The 24,328-nt window shown below is 40.6% G+C and overlaps 1 protein-coding gene across 13 annotated transcripts in view; it reads left to right on the top strand.

The window, feature by feature from the left end:
- MACF1 (microtubule actin crosslinking factor 1) overlaps positions 1 to 24,328 on the top strand; it is a 231,296-nt gene that overhangs the window by 91,032 nt on the left and 115,936 nt on the right. For 9 of the 13 annotated variants that reach the window (XM_047084219.1, XM_047084220.1, XM_047084212.1 and 6 more), the window contains exons 26-37: positions 2,152 to 2,330; positions 2,979 to 3,117; positions 3,641 to 3,834; positions 4,895 to 5,057; positions 5,937 to 6,020; positions 8,608 to 8,715; positions 8,909 to 9,007; positions 10,847 to 10,999; positions 11,305 to 11,393; positions 13,480 to 13,615; positions 17,345 to 22,792; positions 23,627 to 23,776. In XM_047084219.1, coding sequence (XP_046940175.1) covers positions 2,152 to 2,330; positions 2,979 to 3,117; positions 3,641 to 3,834; positions 4,895 to 5,057; positions 5,937 to 6,020; positions 8,608 to 8,715; positions 8,909 to 9,007; positions 10,847 to 10,999; positions 11,305 to 11,393; positions 13,480 to 13,615; positions 17,345 to 22,792; positions 23,627 to 23,776 — 6,942 coding nt within the window. The remainder of the gene's footprint in view (positions 1 to 2,151; positions 2,331 to 2,978; positions 3,118 to 3,640; positions 3,835 to 4,894; positions 5,058 to 5,936; positions 6,021 to 8,607; positions 8,716 to 8,908; positions 9,008 to 10,846; positions 11,000 to 11,304; positions 11,394 to 13,479; positions 13,616 to 17,344; positions 22,793 to 23,626; positions 23,777 to 24,328) is intronic. The other 4 variants (XM_047084224.1, XM_047084221.1, XM_047084223.1 and 1 more) reach the window with 1 other exon arrangement.

Genomic DNA, 24,328 nt, shown 5'->3' with positions numbered 1-24,328 from the left:
TGTGTTTAGTTGCTGTGTCTCTTTAAATTTCCTTAAACTGAAATAATTTCTCAACTTTTTATCATCTTTCATGACCCTAACATTTTTTTAAATGTTTATTTTCGAGTGTGCCTGCATGCACTTGCAGGTGGGGGAGGGGCAGAGAGAGAGGGACACAGAGTATCCAAAGTGGACTCTGCACTGACAGCAGAGATCCCCATGAGGGGCTTAAGTTCATGGAATGTGAGATCATGACCTCATCCAATGTCAGATGCTTAGCCAACTGAGCAAACCCAGGCGCCCCAACCCCACCCCTAACGTTTTGAAGAGTGCAGGTCATTTATTTTGTAGGCTATTCTTTTCTTTGTGTTTATCTGAGGTTTCTTCATGATTAGATATAGGTTACACATTTTTGGCAGGAATACCACAGAAATGATTGTGTGTCCTCAGCACATGATATCAGGAAGCATGTGATGTTGATTTGTCCCATTACTGGTGATAACTTGTATTGCTTGTTGCTCTTTTCCCCTTTGTAATTACTACGCATGTTGTGGGGGGATACTTGGAGACCATGTAAATATCTTGTTTTACATCACACTTTCACCAACTAGTTTTTTAGCAACTAGTGTTGATTCTTGACTGAATTAATTATTAGTATGACTATTGCCAAAAGGTGATTATCTAATTCTGTTGTTCCTTTTACGTTTTAAAATTTCTATTCTATGCCCTCCTCTCTTCCTTTTTTAAAAGTTATTTATTGGGGTGCCTGGGTGGCTCAGTCGGTTGGGCATACAACTTCGGCTCAGGTCATGATCTTGCGTTTGTGAGTTTGAGCCCCACGTTGGGCTCTGTGCTGACAGTTCAGAGCCTGGAGCCTGCTTTGGATTCTGTGTCTCCCTCTCTCTCTGCCCCTCCCTCACTCATGGTCTCTCTCTCTCTCTCTCTCAAAAATAAATAAACATTAAAAAAATTTTTTAAATAAATTTATTTATTTATTTGAGAGAGAGAGCAAGTGGGAGAGGGGCAGAAAGAGAGGGAGAGAGAGAATCCCAAGCAGGCTCCCTGCTGTCAGTGTAGAGCCTGACGCGAGGCTTAGTCTCAAAAACTGTGGGATCATGACCTGAGCCAAAACCAAGGATTGGACGCTTAACTAACTAAGCATCCCACGTGTCCCCTTTCTTCATTCTTTATGTCAGTATGGACTTATGGATTCTTATGTTAATGGTTTGTAAGTTGTTACTGTCTTTATTTTGATGTCAGAATTTCTCAAGGGGCTATTGAGAGCCCCTTCAAGCTGGTATCTATGTCATTTAACATGTCCCACCATTCTTTGAGTGCTTTCTTATTTCTTAACAAAATGAGATATTTCAGGTTCATCTTGCCTTTGCCAGCCCTAACCCTGGAATCAGCCATTTCTCTAAGGAGTCCTGCTTCCTTTAGGTAGAGAATGCTATTTAGAAACCAAGATCTACATATAAGCATGCTCATTATTATTGGGGTGTCATTGTTTCTAGGCCTGCTCAGCAGATAGAGCTAGAAAAACACATACTTACAAACGCATAATGCACACACACATACAGGCACACCCCAATGTTACACACATGCATACTTATATGTATACACAAATATGTGTATAGATGTGTGTATCATTATATTCACATAAATGTATCACAAAGGTAGACCAATATATTTATCTATCAATTTTTCTGTCTCACACACAGACATAACTGTGAATTCATATGTATCTGTCTCCATTTGGTTCCAAACCAACACCACAGGTCTCATTCTAACTTTTTCGTTTCCATATTTGTAACTTCCTTCCCTAAGACTGAGAAACCTACTTTATGTTATTGCTCAGTTCTAGCATGTAGAGATGAGTAGGTTTAGAATTGCTGAGTCAATGCTACTAGAAAAATTCCACAAACCTACTAACTGGAGTTCAGTGTTTATTTATGGTTCCTTTTGTCTTTAGCCTGCACATTTGTCTATAGTCCAAATACTGTGTTCAGGAAATACTTGTGTGTGTTCTTCCCATTCTCCCCCTTCAGTGCTGTTTCACAGTTTATTCAACTAGTCTCCCACATATGGGTATTTAGCTTGTTTGCAGTATTTTGCTATTACTTCTTTGTTCAATTCTGTCTCCATCTTTGTTGTGTGTCCTATTCCTGACAGCGTACCCAAGAGGACTTACAGCAACTGAGGTCAGACTTGGATACTGTTTCCACGAAATGCAACAGCTTTCTCCATCAGTCTCCATCTGGTTCGAGTGTCCCAACTCTGCGCTCAGAACTCAATCTGCTGGTGGAGAAAATGGACCATGTGTATGGTCTCTCCACAGTCTATCTGAATAAGTGAGTAGGCTGCAGGTTTGGATCCAGAGGGCAATGGTTTCATTGGAATGAGAAGGGGAAGTGCCTGGAGTGTTTCACAAACAATCCAGAGAGGTTGCAGATCTTGAAGAGCATGTAACCATGAAGAGAGACCTTGGCTTTCGCTCCAAGTAACTGGAGTGGGTTCCTTGGGGTGCAGCAAACAAATGTCAGTGATACAGAAAGAGAGATGGATTTGCATTGTTAGGAGTATTTCTCTTTGATTAGATAGCTCTGAAAAAAAGAAGGGACACTACACAATGAAAATTTTAAATTTTCAGTTAAGCTAAATACAGTCTTTGAAGATTTTCCCTCTATCCATCCATGACCTTGAGGAGTCACAGATCTTAGACTCTTCATAGTGTTGCGTGGGTTTCTGGCCTTATGTCATTTCTCCCATGAGTCCACCACATGTGTGTGTGTCCCAGTGTCACCTAGAACTTTATTTTGAATTGGCTGAAATTGGCAGCACATATATCATGCTTTCTTATTTTTATAAAACCCTGTCATCATCTAGTAATGGTAAAACTGATTTTAGCAGTACATCTTGTGAACCTCTCTATAGTGCTCCAAGTCTGTGGCCAAGCTCTTAAAATGTGTGTGTTAATGAAAGTGACCTTCCCCTCACAGGCTAAAGACAATCGATGTTATAGTGCGTAGCATCCAGGACGCTGAACTCTTGGTCAAAGGTTATGAAATCAAGCTGAGTCAAGAAGAAGCAGTACCAGCAGATCTCTCTGCTCTGGAATCTCATCGGTCTACGTTACGGGTTGGTTGCTCTGAGTTTCGTAGGAGCTTGACTTAACATATCCATTGCTTTGGGTTAGCAGAGAAATGCAATTTTGGACAGCATGACAGTGATTTAAATTTGCATTTAAACTGGGCAGGATAGCATATTTAATATATTTTAATGTGGATCCAAAGAAGTTGGGACTAAGAAAAATATCTAGCTGGAAAGGGAAATAAATGACTGCCTTTCTGTTTTATTTTCTGTGATTTCCGTAAAATCACAGCTAAATCAGATACAATCAGTAGTTACACTTCTAAATTAGATAGCCAAGTTTCAAACACTAATTCTTTGCACATCTCTGCAATGTACTGCCTGCCCTTGGCCTCCCTGTGTGCATGAGGACTGTGGAGGCATTTCTAGCGCAAACATTATAGAGTTTGGCTTGTGAATCCCAGATACAACGTGGAGCCAGTTATAGGCTATGTTCTTGTTTGCTACCTTAGTCTGAGTCCTTTTTGGCATAGAATATATTTAACCTGTTGCTGTACTTGTCCTTTTATAGCACTGGCTTAGTGACGTGAAGGACAAGAATTCAGTGTTTACAGTCCTGGATGAGGAAATTGCCAAGGCCAAGGCAGTGGCAGAACAACTGAGTCGTCTGACTCCAGAGCGAAGCCTGGATTTGGAGCGCTGTCAAGAGAAAGGCTCCCAGCTGCGGGAACGTTGGCACCGGGTCATTGTCCAGCTCGAGACCCGGTGAGTGGTGGCCTCACCCTTTTCTCCTATTAGGATTCAGGGACTAGGTTTTAAACAGAAAGCTGTACATTCTTATTTAAAGGCAGGATGTGATAGAGAAGGGTACAGATTAAATGAATTCTGGACAAGATGAATGACAGAAAATTGGGACCATCAACCCCAAAGCAGACCTGAGGCTGCATTTGGTGAAGCAGTGATGGTCCTGTTAGCAATGCTTCTCCTGTACCAGTTTTTATCTAGTTAAGCCATGACGACAGTGATGTTTTGGGATATAAACTGGAAGGGTGATAATCTTTTCTCAAGGCTAGATCTTGAGTTCTGGTTCTTGTTTTATTAGTTTTGAATCCAACTATGAGCCATTTTTCATAGTGGAGCTTTGCAGAATTTCTTGCTCCCACTTTCATTTGCTAATTCAGTGGTTTTTATTTCTTTTACTTGAAGTCCTGCTTCTGATGTCTGATTTGAATAGGAAAGACAAAATTACCTCACTGAGGCTAGGCTGGATAGGCAAATACAGAGAGGGAGGAGTTATAGTAACTCAAAAGTTTGGATTGATACTCTGTAATTGAATTACTATCCCAAGTCTGGTTGGACTCACAAAAGTGATATAAGAAACTGTTCCTGAAATTAACTGAAAGTTAGTATTTTCACCCATCTTTCCCCAAGAATTTACAGCGATTCCTAAATCATAACTGTGGTACTCCAATGGGTACTCTGTCATCAGGAGACAGAAGTGTACAGCCAGCACTATCTTATTGGCCATCCTGGTGATCCTTGGCAGCCTAGGTAAAAATTGACAAGGATCATCATGGGATGCCAGGCTCCAAAGCAGTGTCCAGGGCTAGCATGCAAAACTGGTTTCTACTTACTTTCACCCCACAGGGCACTGTTTACGTGCATAGGTCTCCGTTGGCATTGTACTACTGTTTCCCCAAAATAGACAAATCCTCTGTGATCAAGCCCAACTGGAAGAATGGGATAAGGAGGGAATTGCCCCATTTACTTTATTGTGTTTGTACCAAGGTGTCTAATGCCAGTTTCTTTCCCTGTGCTCCTCCAGCCAATCTGAGCTAGAAAGTATTCAGGAAGTTCTGGGAGATTACAGAGCCTGCCATGGAACTCTCATCAAATGGATTGAGGAAACCACTGCCCAGCAGGAAATGATGAAGCCAGGCCAGGCAGAGGATAGCAGAGTGCTGTCGGAGCAGCTTAGCCAGCAGACGGTGGGTGTAGCAGTAGCATGGTGAAAGTTGTGTGTGGGGGCGGGGGGTGGGGAGGAGTTAGTTCATCATGGAAGGAGGTGAAAAGCTAGCAATTAAGCTTCCCCCAAATAGCAAGGTATTCTGAGACTCCTCTTCTGAAAATAGTTCAAGCAAGATGGTCTCAAGATGATACTGGTTTTGCACTTAGGCCAGACAGACTTGTAAGGTCCCTTTGAAACCTGAGTTTCAGAGACTATATATTGAAACCATAGGTGGACAGATTAAAATTATCTTGCCTCATTTTGTTTCTTGATACTGCATTTGATTTTACTAGGATTAGAACATGGGTCATGGAAAACCAGGAAAGATGTAACTGGACAAAAATTATTCAAAGTGGTTTTTACTTGTTAGTGTTTTGTTGTTTATCTTGTTTAACATCACAGTTTAGAGTATGAAGTCTGGTGTTAAATTGCTTGGATTCCAGTCCTGGCTCACTCACTCACTATAAGACCTTGACCAAATTACTTAACTTCTCAGCATTCTACTTCCTCATCAATTAAATGGACATAGTCCATTATTTGTTTAACCTATCTCACTCATAAAGTTATTGTTAAGGTTAAATGAAGGGATACAAGTAAAATTTGCAGAGCAGGGTTTTTGAAGTGTGGAGTCCAGACTAGAAGCATCAGCATTACTGAGAGCATGTTAGAAATGCAAGTTCTCAGACTTACCCAGACCTACCGAATCAGAAACTCTGGAGGTGGCCTGGCAAGACAGTGATTGCCTCACAGGTGATTCTGATGTCGCTAAGATTTGAAATCTGCCTTAGAACATAATAAATGATCAGCTGTTTTGATGACAATACGGACAATGGTAATGTGGTGATACTTTGGTTTCCAGGATCTGTTTGCAGAAATCGAGAAGAATCAGACAAAGCTGGACCAGTGTCAAAAATTTTCCCAGCAATACTCCACTATTGTAAAGGTAACTCTACCATATCCCCAAAGGCATATAAATGATCTCTAGCAGAGAAAGATCTCCCTTGTCACTGTCGGGTTTGCTTTTGGACAAGTAAGCGCTTCTGCGGGGGGGGCTGGCCCAATCCTCCAGTTAGTGCACATGTGTACTTTTCATGGCCCTACATTTGAGGATGCTCAGAGTAGTACCAGACATCAGCTCTGATTCAAGGAATCACACTTTAGATGATCCACAGGTTTTTTTAAACTTGCCATGTCAGAAACAGAATGTTTTGGATTTCCTCTCACATGTACTTCTCAGGTCTCGCCTATTTCAGGAGTGTCCCATTTTCCCACTTGCTGAAGCAAAAAACCCAAGAGTTACCCTTAAATCTTCTCTTTACCTTAAACTTTATGTTCTGTCTGTGAACAGCTTGGCTTCATCTTCCAATATGTCCTTGATCTATCTCTTGTTACCCACCCACCTGTCCCATTTCCCTGTTTCACATCTGAGTGAGGAATCTTCCTTAGACTCTTCTAATCCTCTGAGCTGATCTCTTGCTCAGCCTGCCCCATAGGCTATTTTCCCACGTAGTAGCTAGACCCACCTTTTTAGAGCATACTGCATGTCACCGAATCTCAGACATTGTCAGTTATAAGCCACACCATTATCTTATACACTACCAAAAAAGAAGAAATTCTGCTAATTTTGCAAATACCATTGATTGTAAGACACATTCTAATTTTAGAGATACTAAAATGTGGGGGAGATGTGCACCTTACAATAGCTCAAGTATGGTAAATTGGATCACGTCAGTCACCTGCTTAAAACTGTCTAGTGACTTCATATCATACTCATAATAAAAATTTAAAGCCGTGTATAGTTTATGAGGCCATGCATGATCTGGTCCCCCTTCCCTATTTCTCTGATAACGTCTCTAAATAAAAATGACCTGAGATTGTTATATATTTATTTGTTTATTGTGTTCCTTCCCACTAGAATGTAAGTTCCAAGGGAGTAAGGTTTTTTCTAACGTGTTCTCCACTATGCATATAGCACTCAGAACAATGATAGGTAATAGTAGTTGCTCAACAAATATTCTATGAATGAACCCATTTCTTTAGTTAATAACTAAAGACTTGGTATCACAAAGAATTGAGTTTAAATCCTAGCTTCACCATTTTCTAGGCTTAAAACTTTATGCAAGTACTTAGCCTCTCTGGGTGCCTGTTGCTAAATCTACAAAATGGAATCAGTACTTCACTGAATGGTTATAAAGATTACCTGGGATAGTGTATACATAGGACATTGCCTCAAACTTAAGATACATTCAGTAAATGGTAGCACCTGCTTTTATTATTGTTACCATTTTATTACTACTAATATTGTACTATTATAGTAGTAGTAATAGTAATAATTTTTTTTTTTTTACTGCTGCTCTAGGCTGCTTAAGGAACTCATTCCGTGTTTTTTTCCTGCCTAGAGTTTTCTAAGTAGGCAACAAAAAGCAGGGCATTCCAGTCCAAAGGAACTGCATAGTCAAAGGCACAGAGGAATGGAAATATAATGATTATAGGAGGAAATAGCAAATAATTCTGACATAGCTAGATGGTGTGTGGTACATAAGAAGCAGTGACTGTGGAAAATGAGAAGGGAAAGTTGAGGCCAGCCTATGAAAGGCCTTGTTCAGTTCTCTTGGCTTTACTTTCTATTCTTGTTCCTCAAAATGGGGTGTTAGAATCAGGAGCATCAGTATCATTGGGGAGCTTGTCAAAAATGCAGAATCTTTAACCTGCCAAATCAGGATCTCAGTTTCAACAAGATTCCCAAGATGATTTATGTGCATGTTGCTATTTTAGAAGCTCTGCTCTAGATCATTAAAAGCTTTCAAACAGAGGAATGAAGTGATCATCATTGTGTTTTAGAAAAGCTATTCTGGTGGCAGGATAGAAAAGAAATTGAGAAGAGAGTAAAGGCAGGAGAGTAATAAGAGGCTCCCTGGCACCCATCCGTATGTGATAGGAAGGGGTCCTGGATGAGGACAGCACTCTCAGGATGGCAGAGGCGATGTCAGCATAGCACAGCAACATGAGAAGAGCATAGGTTTAGGATCTCTCTGTTGTTCACCCACTGAGTAATCAGGGAGACGCACTTCCTGTCTCTAGGCCTCAGGTTCCCAATGTATGAGAGGATGAGGATGGTCAGCAGACTATGACCCATAGGCTAAATTGAGCCTGCACACTATCTTTCCGTGGCCCATGAGAAATAGCAAGAAAAACCCCAAAAACCAAAGAAGAAGAATACTTCATGACACATGAAAATTCTATGAACTTCAGCTTTCAAGTGTCCATCCATGATGGTTTATGATAACACCATCACACCCTTTCATTTACTGATTGTCTCCAGTTGTCCTCCCTTACAGTGGCAGAGTTGAGCAGCTAGGACAGAGCGTATGGCCTGCTAGTTTCCACCTGGCCCTTTAAGCAAAAAGTTTGCTAATCACTGGTTTAAATGATCACCAAAGTGCCTTCCAGCAATGAAATACTATGATTCTGTTGCATGAGTTATGTTGCATGAGTATGTGTAAATGTGGTGAAATGTCTTCCTCTCCCAGGACTATGAATTGCAACTGATGACATACAAGGCATTTGTGGAATCACAGCAGAAATCCCCTGGCAAGCGCCGTCGCATGCTTTCCTCCTCAGATGCCATCACGCAAGAGGTGAAAGGGTGGGGAAAGGACATGCCACTGTCTTCCCTTAAGGAAAGATTTGTTTGTTGGGGCCCTGACAGTTTGATTTAGGGTTCACCTTTCTGTTGAGCATGTGATTTCATGAAAACTTCCTCTCATTTTCAACTATTTAAATATACTTTTCCGGCAGATAATTTATCTAAATTGTTTTTCTGAACCATAGTTCATGGACTTGAGGACTCGCTACACAGCTCTGGTGACCTTAACAACTCAGCATGTAAAATACATCAGTGATGCGCTCCGGCGACTAGAGGAGGAAGAGGTGAGGATGGTTGGGTCCTAAATCATTTTGAAAATAGAATTAAAAATCCTGTGTTTCCTCTTGCAAAATTTAAAGTGCACACACAGCCAATTTTCATTATTCACAGTAGTCATGTTTTGTGAAGTTACTATGCACACCACATTAGGGAATACTGCACTCTTACACTTAGGGGAAATACAGGGTTAGGTTCCTGTGAGCCTCTGGTCACACATTTTTGTCAGTGAATAATACATAACCTTGTTTTATGTGTGTTTTTGTTTAAAAATACCTTATTTAATATATTTTGTTGATTCAGGCCAAGAGCACTGTACCTCACACCTGAATGAAGTTTATTTAACATACATTTTCTCTGTAAGGCATTCACAGCCTTCTTTTGCCTAGGAACATGAGATAGCACTTCAGCACTGTGCTTGCGTCCATTTTATTTTATTTTATTTATTTTTTAAATAAATCAATTATTTTTTTAAGTTTATTTATTTTGAGAGAGCGTGAGCATGAGTGGGGGAGGGTCAGAGAGTGAGGGAGAGACAGAATCCCAAGCAGGCTCCGTGCCATCAGTGCAGAGCCTGATGCGGGGCTTGATCTCACAAACTGCAAGATCATGACCTGAGCCGAAATCAAGAGTGGGACGCTTAACCGACTGAGTCACCTAGGTGCCCTGCTTGGGTCCATTTTAAATGGTGAAATCACCAAAAAAAATTGTGAAAAAACATGATACTAAATAGACTGTGAAAACAATACTTGTTTATAGTATAAGAGCTGGAACGAGAAGGTACAGTGTCACCCTCAGCTGGGAACATTGGGCATATCTGGAAAAGACTACGAAATTGCTATAAGTATTGACTTTGGAGTTACAAATAAATTCTAGTGAGTAGAACAAATTCACAAATATGGAATTTGAATAATGAGGATTGACTGTATAATGTCCCAACTCTCCCACTTCCAAGTGTCTTCATTATAGATATATTGTAAATATGAAGAAAGGAGATATGAACAAAGATCCTTAATAAAGCATAATTTGTTAATGGGAAATAATTGGAAACATACAAATTCCATACAATGGGATGCTATGAAACTGTTAAAATTATGAAAGAGATTTATTATATATTGTGTTCTTAAAGTAAGCTAGAGAAAAGAAAATGTTAAGAATATCATGATAAAGAGAAAATACATTTATGTAAGAACTGTATTTATAAAATAAAATGCATGTATAAGTGGACCCACCCAGTGCAAACCTGTGTTGTTCAAGGGCCAGGTGGACACTAAAATTCTGGGGAATGAGATTAAAGGGATATATGTTATGCACTTCAGATTATGTGAATTTGTTGTAATGAGTATATAATCTTATACAAATCTACGTCTTTGTAAAATAAGTTTCTGTATGTTGCTCACTTTTATAAAAGAAACGCTTTGGAAATACTAACTCATACCAATTTTTGCCTATGCGAATTAGCAAAAAACTTCCTTTATGTCATAACTATCTCACTTAATCTCTGTAGACTTCATTCTCTTTACCTGTAAATCTAAGAATCATGAAAAAAAGATGCTATATTTAAAGGATATTTAAATATCAGTAAATAATTATTGAATACGTTATGTTAAAAAAATTGTTCTTTTTTAGAAAGGTGCTAACCTAGATATGTTGAATTTGGCTACTAGTATCACACAGTTAAGCACCTATGAACAATGTTCTAGGCTGGGTAAATTATATTTATCTTGGGGTTATTTTAGCTTCCTACTGATTTAGGTAACTTTTGTGTCTCTATTTTAGGAAATCAGAAGTCAGGCCAGTTTAATAAGACATTGACCAAGATACTGATTTTCTAATTCCTGTTCTAGAAAGTTGTAGAAGAGGAAAAGCAGGAGCATGTGGAGAAGGTTAAAGAACTTTTGGGCTGGGTGTCTACCCTAGCAAGGAACACACAAAGCAAAGCTACCTCATCCCAGACCAAAGAATCAACGGACATTGAAAAAGCTATTTTAGAACAGCAGGTGAGTAGAAGAGCCATCTGTCTCTTAATAATATGTAAGAATGCGTTAGATGGAATAAAACAAATCACATATGGGCCATCCCAGGAATGATATTCTCAATAAATGTTAACTGCCTAACTTAAAGAAATTTAAGAAGTCATCCTATTTGTACTTTACCTTCTTAATCAACTTTATATAGCTTATTGGTAATAAAAATCTGACCTAAGCTAGGTTTTTCCCTAGGATTTTTAAAAAGTTATTTCAAATAATTTTGATTCTTTGATCTATTGGGTTCTGAGGCTATACTCTTTGTTTCTACCACCTAGGTTCTGGCAGAGGAACTGACAACCAAGAGGGAACAAGTCTCTGAGGCCATTAAAACCTCACAGATCTTCTTGGCCAAGCATGGTCATAAGTGAGTATTAAATGAGAAATTTTGGCACATGTAGGGGACTGAATCTACTTGGCTAAAACTTAAGGTCACAGGGAGACTGGAGAATTTAGGGCTACAAGAGCCAGATTATGAAGAGCCTCATTGTTCATGCTGAAGAGTTTGCATTTTACCTTGTTGACTATGGGGAGGAGTCTCTTCTATATGATTGGATTTTGTTGATGAAGATTTCTAGAACAGTTTTACAGAGAATACATTCACAAAGTGGAGGCCCGAGACCAGTAAAGAGGCTGTTGTGATAATATGGGCAAGAAATGTTGAGGGTGGAGAAGGGCAAGAATTCAAAAGTTATTAAGGATGATGAACTTACAGGGTTTGGTGACGAATGAAGATTGTCAGATATAACTTCTAGGTTTCTGGCTTAGGTCTCTGAATGTATGGTGATGTCACTAACCAAGATAGGGAATACACAAGAAGGTGTGGATTGAGGGAGAAGGCAGCTTTATTCTTAGACATTATGAACGTGAAGAGCCCACAGGACATAAGAGTGGAAATACTTAGAATGTATTAGAAGATACCTCATATGTTAATTTATGCCTTACATAGTTCCACTAAAGTTGTCCAATGGGGAGGTGTGTATGTAAATTTAGAATTAATGAGAGAAGTCTAAAGTGATGCAGATCTGAGTCATCAGCATAGTAGAAACCATGAATGGATTAGTTTACAAGGGTTCAAGGGCATCTTGGTACTTTTCAGCCTGTAAAGGAAGCCTTATAGAAATAGAGGGAATATTATGAGTAATACTTTAGAACCTATGAGAGAATAGTGTTCCAAAAAGGAGAAAGTGGTCAGAGGTCAAGAAAGACTGAGACTGAGATGTTTCTCTTGAATTTGGCAAGTTGGAAGTTTTTGATGACTGATGAAAAGTTGAGGCATGATGTCAGATTCAGTATGACGGGGAGTACATGAGGTGAAGAAGTTAGTGATAGCAAAATTAGACTACTCTTTCAAGAAGCTTAGCCATAGGAAATGGCGGTAATAATACAGTAAATAATTAGAGTAGAATATACAATCAAGAAAGACCTCTTCTTGAAAGATCAGAGAAACTTAGCTATGTTTATGGACTGAGTCTCAAGGACCAAAAGGGAGAAAGAGATTGAATAATAACAGGAGAAGGGTCCCAGAGTCATAGGAGAGGACACAATTTATCAGTGGGTAGAAAGTACAACCCTAGACCAGAGTCAAGACAGCTTTTCCTATGAGGTTTGAGGAAAAGGAGATTAGGAAAGGTGTGGATAGAGGTAAATATGTAAGGAGTGAAGCCAGAAGGTGAGTGAATTCGTGCCCAGTGGTCTGCAATTCCTTTTGAAATAGACTGAAAGGTTGTTTGCTGTGAGGATAGCTCTCTCACAGGGCAAAGGAATTGGGATTGACTGGGGCCTTCAAGAAGGTTGTCAGGAAGCTCTCAGGTCCACTAGAGACTGGAAACCAGTAGGATCTCCTCCATAGGGTCTCCTCCCTCCCCCCACCCCGAGACACACACACACACACACACACACACACACACACACACACACACACACACAGGATATACTTAGCCTGCAGGCAGGAGCAGAGAAGTCCAGTGATTCTATTGATCTGGGGCAGGAGTTTCATCAGATTAGCAAGGACAGAGTGCAAGGCTAATAACGGGGAGCTAATAGAGACTATGGACTGTGGGGTCTGGACTACAAAAAGAAGATACTGAAGATCATAGGGAGGAATGATAGATTAAGAAAAAAGTGGGAGAGTTAAGGAGGGCTTAGGAAATCTCAATAAATTGATGGGTAGTTGCAAAATTCACCAAATCCAAGATTGCGATTACCTCTAGGGAGAAAGGTAAAAGAACATGGTTGGTGACAAATGTACATGGGACTTTGAATATATCCGTAATGTCTTATTTCCATGAAAAAGATCTAAAGTAAATCTGGTACGATACTAAAACTTGGCAAAGGTGGATAGTTGGGTAATAGGTAAATGAGAGGTTATTTTCTCTTTTGTCTGTTTAAAATATTTTATTTTTAGAAGAGAACGTTTTTCCCTAAAAGAGCTTCAATGTTTCATCTTCTAGGCTCTCAGAAAAAGAGAAGGAACAAATATCTGAACAATTAAATGCCCTTAATAAGGCTTACCATGACCTTTGTGATGGTTCAGCAAACCAGCTTCAGCAACTTCAGAGCCAGTTGGCCCAACAGACAGAACAAAAGGTACATTTAGTTTCTCTCTCCAAATAGGAAAGGTACCTTTTGAATGGTATGAAAGCAGCTTTGCTGATTGAGAATCATGTTCACTAGCTTTCCATGACCAATGTGACTTAATTTTTAACCTCACCATAGCAGCCATTTGTCTTGTGTTTCTTTACTGGGGTTCCATGACGTATTGGTCAGTCAAGAACACTAGAAGGCACTTATGGCCAACGCTGTAGACCTGATTTACAGTTTCTGTTTCTGCCATTTTATGGCAGACCGCAATTGAAGAGAATATAAATCCTATATTATATCTGATCACAGGGCAGCAAGATTACTCCTTCATGGCGTTGTCATTCAAAAGTTGACAGCCAGAAGTTCTGAATATTGGGAAGAAAAGGCCATGTACTTCTTCCTCCATATTTTTTTTCATAGCTACTAAATAAGTGAGAAATGTTCATTTTCCAAGCAAACTGGTGGATTGGTTGTACTGACTGAGACGCTGGTTCCCCTCACCCATGGTCATTCCATAGTGTGACATCTTTACCAGTTCCCACTCATGTTCCCTTCCCAGACCATAGGAAAATTGTCAAGTTCCTGCTGGTTGTCCTGAGTTCTTCCTGGATTTTTGTGTGTATATGTAAACTTACCATATTATATACATGTGTCTCTGGGATATATATGTGTTTGCCTGCTTATTTCCTATGTTGTGAAGCAATGGCCAAATTATGTGGGGCAGGTCAAAATTTAAGCTCATGTGGTTGTCAGATTTGGTCTCGATGATGCTCAAAATGATATTCAGACAAAACATGCTTTGACTCTGGTCCTTGGGTATGAAATTGGTGCATCAGGAGCTAGAGTTATAAAGATCACAAGACAGAACCAGCTATGATTTGTTTGAGAGTAGTTTTCCAGAAAGAATATGCTGGTTTAGCATCCTTATGTAAGGTAGCCCACTTCTAATGGCTTATTGCTTCACCATATAAGGGAGTATGTGAAAAGTTTTAACAATTGCTTGCTGAGAACACCCAGTTCTCATTTTGAAAGGTTAAAAAAGGGGGGGAAAAAGAAAGACAAGCTGCTGAGCACCACTACATTGAGCATGATGTGTCCCCTGTTACTGTTTGTGTGTTTCATGTGAAGTATTGTTCTGATTAACTGACATCCTTGCTTACAAGTTTCACTAACCCTTTGGAGTTTAAGCACAAATGCACAAAAGGGAAAAAGAGGACGACCTGTTTGGGGTTCTTTTTTACAAAAAAACAAACAGTCGCATGCTGGACGCTAACCCCAAGCTTACACTGTGTGTGCGATGCGGCTGAGCTGCTCCGTAAGGCTCTCTCTCTATCTGCCCAAGGCGTGCTGCGACTCTGGTAAGTAGAAGCCTTTTACGTTTCCTTTCCTCCTCTCCGTCTGTCTTTCTCTGCTTGTTTAGGTCAGAATGCCCATGTTTGGTGGGACTGAACTGGATTTCTCTGGATTATTGCCCGGCTCGGTGCTTCTTGCCTGTCCTTCAATCCTGAGAGTATTGGAAGGAACAGCCTGTAGTCTTTTCTCTTTGTCTAGCAATTGGCTAGACTCCAGGTTTTTCTTCAATATCAGTATTTGAGGAATCTCACAGAAGAAATTAGAAATTCTCAAAAGAATTTTTTCCTTTGTCATCTTGTCTGCTTCTGAACAGTCTTTACATGGATTTTATAAAAGGAATTTTTCATGTATCTCAAAGAGTCCTATGCTAGTGCAATTTTCCCTTCAGTCTCTATAGAACAAATACCTGGTAAATGCATATAAGATACATTTGCGTCATACAAGTGGAACTACTTTCTAGGTTCAGAACACAGAAGGAGGATGGGGAACAACACATAATATTTTAAGTAGTGGTGAGAATTCTATGTGTTAGTCCATTATTTGAATAAATACAGTGAGATTAGGGATGTGAACCAAATGTGTTCCCTCATTTGCTCTCCATTCTTTGTCTCTTATACTGTGCAACTAATTGAATTTGAAATTCTCAGTGCATGCCTTTAAAATCTGGGGGCAAGTAGTTTAAAGATTTTAAGGATTTCCTTACTGTTTACCAATTTATTCATTAATTCAACAAATGTTTCTTGAACTGCCGGTACTGTTCTTAGACACTGAATGGGCAGGGTACCTGCTCTTACAGAGTTTACTCTCCCTGAGACAGAATGGAATGCATTATTTAGGAGGCAGGGAAGTGATTGGCAGTTGCTTCAACAACATCCTCCATGGATAAATCCTCCATGGATTAGTTCAAGAGTTAAACGAGGATCAGAAAGTAATACTGACTGAAGGGGGCAGACAAAATCATCTATAGGAAACAAAGATAATGAACATAAACAAGAAGAGGTAAAAAGTTGAAAGTAATAAAAGTAAGTGACAAAACACTTGAATGATTTAATCTTTTTTATTTTTTTAAGTTTAATTATTTTGAGACAGAGCAAGCATGAGCAGGGGCGGGGCAGAGAGAGTATCCCAAGCAGTCTCCACGTTGGAGCGTGGAGCCTGACACAGGGTTTGGTCTCATGAACCATGAGATCATGACCTGAGCTGAAATCAAGACTTGGACGCTTAACTGACTGAACCACCCAGGCGCCCGTTAAACGATTTAATTTCTGAATACCATCATTCTGTGATAAAAGGCTTTCAAACAGGAAGGAGCCATTTTTAGACTTTTTGGGAAGGGTAATTTTGGCAATGTGTAGATTTTCCTGCTTTACTGGACGTAGGACCTAACTCCTGAGTGTGATGCAGTCTACTGTGCCTTTCCTTCATGCTCTTCTGTGTCTGTTAGAGGAGGCAATTTAATAGCATGAGACTTAGAGTCAGGCCTTGATTTGACTCTGAATCTCACTTGTTTTGTGACCTTGGACAAGTTACTTAATAACCTCACTGTGCCTCATTTTCTCATCTGGAAACTAAAGATTAACTGTTTTCATAGGATTGTTGTGAGAAGTAAATATCAGTGCTCAATAAATATATTAAGTGCCCAACAAATTGTAGGTGTATCATGGAGGCTGTACTACCCATTTTAGCCTGGACCAGAAGAAAAGTTCCTAGTGGTTAGAGGCAAAGGTCCCCAGTCTGTTCCTTCCTTGACTTGCTACTTCTGATTCCCAGAACTAATTTAACCAAGAGCCATTGCCTTGGGAGATACTTACAGTGGCCACTGCATGAGACTGCCCCAGCTGTGGAACAGCTGCTTGAGTGGTACACGTTGGGCTGTTTACAGAGCTGCACACATGTCATGTGGCCATTGGGCTGCTTGACTCTTCTAATCCTGTGGATTGGTCCTGCCGAACTCATTGGCAGAGACAGCCTACTTCAGGATCTTCTGCACAGGTTACAACACTGAGAAGCTGTTTTATAGGGTTGACTTTTCACTTTTGAGGAACTGGTAGATTTCTGGAAGAACCTTTGTGGTGATTTAGTCTTAGAGCTGACCTTTCACCTTCACTGCTTGCTACTTTGTAGAGCTTGTCACTCAGATATGCTTAATGCCAGCATCTGTCAAGTAATCTGTGAACTTCCAGCCACGTTCAACATTCTGCAGTTTAGAAAAACTCTTTTTTAGTATTAACGGTGCCAGGCTTCAGTGTTTCCTACACATTGGGGCTCATTCCAGGCTGGGTTTTTCTTGTGGTCAGAATTTGATAGACTATAGTTCTTTGAAGGAATGCTTTCACCAGGCATGCTTCTCTGATTCAGTTTTCTTTTTCGTTTTCCTTTTAGGGCTGCAGAGCTGTTGCTGGGGTGATTGACCTAGGCACAGTGGAGATATTTCCCATCTTCAAAGCCATGCAAAAGGGCCTCATTGACCAAGACACAGGCCTTGTGCTCCTGGAATCCCAGGTTATCATGTCTGGCCTCATTGCCCCTGAGACCAGTGAAAAGCTCTCTCTGGAAGAGGGTCTAGCCAGAAACCTCATTAATCCCCAGGTGTACCAGCAGCTGTGGGAGCTACAGGATGCCCTGTCCTTAATAAGCAGGCTTACTGAGAGCAAAGGCCTTCCTTCCGTGGTGGAAGCAATTGAAAAGAAAATAATCAGTGAGAGAATTGGACTAAAAGTGTTGGAAGCTCACCTGGCAACTGGAGGTTTCAGTTTCCCTCCTAACGAGGGCTGCGTCAACCTAGAGGAGGCTTTTCACCAAGGCCTTATTTCTGCAAGGCTTCACTCAGTGTTAGAGTCTTACTTGAAATCATCCAAGAATTTGATAGACCCCAACACAGCTGAGAAAATCAGTTTGCTAGATCTGACGCAGAGATGTATTGTCCACCAGGAATCAGGGTTGAAACTGCTCCCCGTCAAACAACTGGCAGGGGGAATGGTGAGCCTAAAATCAGGCCGGAAGGTTAGTGTTTTTCGTGCAGTTCAGGAAGGCCTAATAGATAGGCAGGTCACTGTCCGGCTGCTGGAAGCTCAGCTTTTTGCTGGTGGCATAGTAGATCCAAGAACAGGGCACAGACTTACTGTAGAAGAGGCTGTAAGACATAATTTGATTGACCAAGATATGGCCTGTGCTATTCTCATAAGGCAGCTTCAGACAGGAGGCATCATAGACACCATCACTGGGCATAGGCTGACAATAGATGAAGCAGTGAGCAATGATCTAGTAGCTGCTAAGATTGCTCTTGTGATTCTGGAGTCCCTTTGGTCATTCATGGGGTTGCTGTGGCCTGAATCTGGAGAGATCCTCCCAATCTCAGATGCCCTGGAACAAGGTATTGTGTCTACTGAACTAGCTCACAAAATCCTTAGTGGCCGACAACATATTAAAGCTCTGTTTCTGCCAGCAAGCACAGAGGTTTGGTCCTGGAGAAAAGCAGTAGAAGATGGTATGTTGGACAAAGATCTTGTCAATAACTTAAAATCCATTTGCATACCTGATGTGATGCCCCACATGCAATTAGCAGATTATTCAGAACGAAGCAAATTGAACATTAATCCTGGAGCAGTAGGTCTACCACACAGCAGGTGCCAAACTGAGGGCGTAGTAAGCCATGGTGAGAGGCTGTTGTTTCAGCTGATGACTCACAGCTATATTAATGTGCAGGATGGACAGAGGCTGCTCCTGGTAGATGACGAGCTGTTAGAGACACTGACAGCAAGAGGAGAATATCAAGCAAGTCCTCCAGAAGTGTTTGAAATTGGGCATCAGAGACTAGAAAGTCCCAAGGGATTACAAGAATTGGTGAATGTCAAAACCACAGAAACGTTCTGTGATGGACTGAGTGTGAAGCCACGTGAGCTCCAGATTTCTTCTCAGAACAAAGACTATCCCACTCAGGCAGATTGCAATGAAGCAAAAGGCAAAAGGACCACAATGGAAACTGAAGGTTCCTCAGTAGAGAATTCTGAAAGGGAGCTGTTTGTGGGGGAACAAAAAGTGAGAAATCCAAATGTTGATTCTTTGATGGTCCTAGATAAAGTCCAATCAGAGTTAAAAGGACAATTGCTAGGTACCAAAAAGGAAGAACTAACAGGAATGTCTACCAGAGAAAAGGTTAGCAGGGGATTTCTCCTTACAGTACCCACTGAGGAAGCTGAAGCTGTGACCTTGGCAGTAGGCAAAGAGCCTTTCTCTGTCGAGACACCGAAGGAAGAATGGCAGAATTCCAGAAAGGCTTCCTTTCTGTGTCAGACAGGACAAACAAACACACTTGAAACTGAAATTCCAGGTGAAACTGGGAGGCTACTCCTAAAACCCCAAAGCGAAAAGCCACAATTTCAGATAAAGAAAACTCTAGACTTAGAATCAGAGCTAAAGTCTGAAGATGACATGAATATTCATACTCTAGATAAACAGAAAACCTTAAATAAAACATTTTTGGGTAGGGATGACCATAAACATAATCCAGAAGGACACAACATTGCAGGCGGTAGTACGATGACATTAGAAAAAACAGATGCAGAAGACCATGGTCATGAAACCTCCCTGCCATGCAGTCATCCTTCAGAATTGCTCCCGGAAGCTACCTTAAATACGTTATCTGCACAATTACTAGATGGTGGTATCATTCACGGACAAACAGGTCAGAAGCTCTTATTAAATGAAGCAATAGCCCAAGGTATTGTGCCCAGCCACACTGCCGTCAAACTAATGGGAAAGCTGAATATGTTTCGCGGCTTCTTTGACTCTCAGACCTGTGAGTCTTTGACTACTGAAGAAGTCATCGATGAAGGTCTGATGGATGAGAAACTATTACATAATGTCCTCAGGGCGGACAAAGCTATAAGTGGAGTCTTAGACCCCCGTAGCCACACACTCTGCTCTGTGAGGGAAGCAGTTGCAATGGGACTTCTTGACACACAAACAGCCTTGAGAATTTTAGAGGGGCAGGTGGTGACTGGTGGCATTGTTGACCTGAAACGAAGCAAAAAAGTTTCAGTAACTTTGGCCTCAAATCTTGGCTTGGTGGACAGTGCTGATGAGGCAGAGCTTATAAATCTGGAGAAAGCTTCCAAAGGCAGAGATGCTGAGAAAACAGTCAGGGAGAGATTTATTAGCTTACAAATGGAAACAACAGGAATTCTAGACCCTGAGAGCAAAGCTCCGTTAACAGTCATGCAGTCCATTGACAGAGGACTTCTGGAGAGAGAGGAGGCTGTTCAGTTGCTGACCAAGCAGGTGGCGGATGGAGGTATCATTCACCATACATCTGGGATGAGACTTTCTGTTGATAATGCCTTTGAACATGGCATCATTGATGAAGATTTAGCCAAGCAACTCAGAAAAGTTGAGAACTTAAGCCTCCATCGCTTTTTTCATCCTGAAACCAAGGAAACTATTTCCCTTTCTGAAGCCATAAAATTAGAACTTGTTAACCCAGACTTGAAAAGAGAAATCCAAGAAATTCAGGCTTTGCCTGGAAGCATTGTAGATCACATTTCTGGCCAGAGATTGACCTTGGCAGAAGCTGAAAAAGAAGGACTGTTAACTAATGAAGCAATATTGTCTTCAGGAATGATGCATGGGATTGTAGATCCTGAGAATTACAGAATTGTTCCCTATTCAGAATTAGTAAAGAAATGTAAGATTGATATTGAATCTGGACAGAGATATCTAGAAGTAATTCCCTTCTCAGACATTAAAGATGGAGCAAGCGACAAAGTGCTTACATTGTCTCAAGCAACTCAGCTTGGAAAAGTGGACTTTGTATCTACACTGAAGGTTTTGGAAGCTCAAGCAAATACTGGGGGGATCATAGATACTGCCACAGGAAAAAGACTGACATTGGCATCAGCCTTAGAACAGAAATTAGTGGATGAAAACATGGTTAAAATTATTGCATCTCATCAGGTATTAAATGGAGGAATTGTTGACATATTTAATGATCAGAGAGTGACTTTAAAGGAAGCTGTTGAGAAAAGATTGATCAGTCCTGAACTGACAGCTATGATCCAGGTAGATCCTTTAGAGTCCTGCAATCACGGGGCTCAGATTGAAAAGCAAGATGGGATTGAAGTATGTGAAATAGAGAAGGAATTTCTAAGAAAGGAAATGTTAGTTGTATGTAATCAGACTGCTGGAATGAGTTGTGGTAAAGGAGCAAGTGAGAAATTATTTCAGATTGCAAGTCAGACTGTACAAGGAAAGGTTCAAACAAGAGTTTCTGATGGGGGGCAGGCCAAAAAGAGCATGGAAATTTCATTACAGGAAATGGAGTGCAAGGATCAAGATAAAAAGAGAGTTTCTCCAGATGCTGAAGAATCTGTCGGTATCATAAGTCCTGGCGATCATAAAGGTACATTGTTGGGCCAAGGTTCAGTGACACTCTCTCGCTCAGAAGCTCATGATTTTAAATTCAAAGAGGTGGCTAGTAATGACGTGGAAAAAAACACAAATGAAGAGCAGGAAACAGTAGGAGCCCAAATAGAAATTACTTCCCATATGAAATGGTCTACGTCAGGTCCAGATTCTAAAGAGATAAGGGAAAACCAAGAAAGAATTATTTCAGAAGTACAGGAATCAGATTATGAAACTTCAGGCAGATTGCTGAGTGAGCAGGTTATGCAGAAATCAATGAATACCAGAGAGAAAAGTAAGAGGAAGGAGAGGGAGATGAATCTAGAAGAAAGTGTTGAAACACACAAACCAGTTCTTTCCAAAGAAAAGTTGAATCAAGAAACCATTGTTACAGCTGACCAGGGATCCACCGTAGAGAATCCACCTGTGGAAATAGCCATTAGTGAAAAAGAAGCTGGTAGAGAGCTGGAATTTTCTATTATTTGTAAAGATGAAAACTCTTCCCCAATGATACCCAAAGGAATTTCTGTAAATCAGGATGCTTTAACATTCTTCAAACCCAATCAAGTCAGTGAAGGAGAAGTAAAAAATTTAAACCTCTGCCTAACTTTAAAAGCAGAAGAAAATTTTTCTCAAATTACTTGTGGGGCCCAGAGTGAACCATTCTCTTCTATGACCCCAGGACCTAAAGGATTACACTATCAGGAATTAGTTGGAAAGACCCAAGTTGCAGGCAGATCCCAAATTTCTGAAACAAACAAGCCTCTCCAGGGAACCATCAGACCAGAGACCAATGATTACCAAGATTCCTGTGTTACTTTTAAAACCAAAGAAACCAAAGATCTGATTCGCTCATCTAATGGATATAAAGAAAGATCATACCAAGAAGTACCTTCTGACTCAACAAGAACTCTTAAACTGGAAGAAAGTACAGTTTCTAGAGTAGACCCAAAAGAAGTCAGCTATCTGGAAGTCTCAGACAAAAAGGACTTTTATCATCAAGACAGCAAAAGTGGTAATGAAATCTGTGGAATTCTTGCATCTAAAATAGTAACAACTCAGGAAATAACTGGAGAGAAATTTCTAGAAATGTCCAGCCCTACAGTTACAGATGTAGAGGCAGCATCTTTTGAGGGCATAGTGACTCAGGGCAATCCCAGAGTCTTAGTGTCCCTTCTTCCAGAGAAACTCTTCAAAGATGTGTCTCAAAAAGAGAGGACAGGGCAACAAGATGCCGCCATTAGTCCCATTATTGCAGAGACCAGTGAAGAAAATCCAGTGCCGCTCATATACCCTACAATGAAGATGGATGAGAGGACCCCACAAGAAGAGCTCAGAGAAAGCCCTGGCGGTGAACAGACTGCTTTCATGACTACACCTGGGGGAAAGGGACATGAAGGTGTAAACCCAGAGCCCTTCCGAGCAACTAAAGTAAGTTTGCCAATGGTGTGTTTGTATATACGTATTTTATTTTATTTTATTTTATTTTATTTTATTTTATTTTATTTTATTTTATTTAAAAAAAAGTTTATTTCTTTATTTTGAGAGAGAGAGCAAGTGAGCAGGGGAGGGGCAGAGAGAGGGAGAGACAGAGAATCCCAAGCAGGCTCCGTGCCATCAGCCCAGAGCCCAATGCAGGGCTTGAATTCACGAACCGTGAGATAATGTCCAGAGCTGAAACCAAGAGTTGGATGCTTAAGCAGTTGAACCGCCCAGGCACCCCTGTGTGTGTGTGTGTGTGTGTGTGTGTGTGTGTGTGTGTGTGTGTGTGTGTATTTTAGATATAACTAGTTTAATGCTAAAACTCTTGACTGGATATTGAGTTTACATATGTATAATTGTGTGCATCCATACAGCTTCAGGGACTAGATGATTCTCTAAGGTATAACTTAATTTATCATCATCTGTTTGTTATACAGCTGTTCGAAAATAGGCAGCATGTCTTTCCGAAAATCGTAAGGGTTTTAATTTAGAAACCAACATTGGAACTAATATGAAATATTGGAGCAATGCTATCTGAAGTCAGAATAGCTTTTGGAAGTTTCACTAAAACGATGCTATATTGATAACTATGAGTCTCTCCTCCCCAAAGAAATTAATAAAATCACTCTTTTGTCTGACAGTTGAAGGCAACATGTTTTATTTCATCCCACCCTATGTGTAGTAAAAATTCTATTTTGTCTATTGGTAAGACCCAAACTACTTTGAAAAGCATATTTAAAGGAGGATGTCAGATCTGAGTGAGTTTTCTTTTTGGTTCCACAGAATGTATTCAACCGGCAACTCTGCCTAGAACATGATGAGAAGCTGGTATCTTATCTGTCTCTATTACGAGACATTGAAATGAGGACCAAACAGATTCAACCTCTGGACCTAAACCTGGCAGAGCTACAGGATCTGCTGTGTCAGGCCAAGGTGGGTTCCCAGAGACTTCCTCCAGGCCCACCAGCTTGGGAAAATAGAGACTCTTCAGGAGGAAAAACATGTTCAAAAATACTAACCATTTAAAGGACAAAAAAAAAAAAAAAAAGATTGAAAAAGTAGAACTGGAGATCTCTGGAGAACACCAGGAAACACTGGTCTCCCAGAAACCAAAGCAGAAGAGACTCGAGGGAGGAGTTACGGAAGGAGGAAATACAGGAGGGGGACTAAGTACAGTGAGGACTGAAAGGGAGATTTAGTGCCAGAGAGTCATTGATGACCTTGATAAGAACAGTGTTAGTAAGATCGCAGGATATAAACAAGGTTGCCATGAGAACAAATGGGAGGTTGGAAGGTGGGAGCAATTAATGTAAATCGTTCTTTCCAGAAGTTTGGTAGTGCAGGTGAGGAGAGAGGTAGGGCACTAGCTGGAGGGGGTACGCTGAAAGAGGAATGTTTTGAGTGGATTTGGGGGCCAAGAGAAAGAACCAATAGAAAAGGAGAACTCATTAGAGGAGAGAAGTAATAACTGATGGCATGAGATTC

This window comes from Lynx rufus, unplaced genomic scaffold, assembly GCF_022079265.1.
Source record: "Lynx rufus isolate CCGP_SWC_20201006 ecotype Redwood Valley unplaced genomic scaffold, mLynRuf1.p SCAF_2, whole genome shotgun sequence".
Lineage (NCBI taxonomy): Eukaryota > Metazoa > Chordata > Mammalia > Carnivora > Felidae > Lynx > Lynx rufus.
Note: the sequence above shows the minus strand (reverse complement) of the source record. Positions and strands in the feature narration are given on the sequence as shown.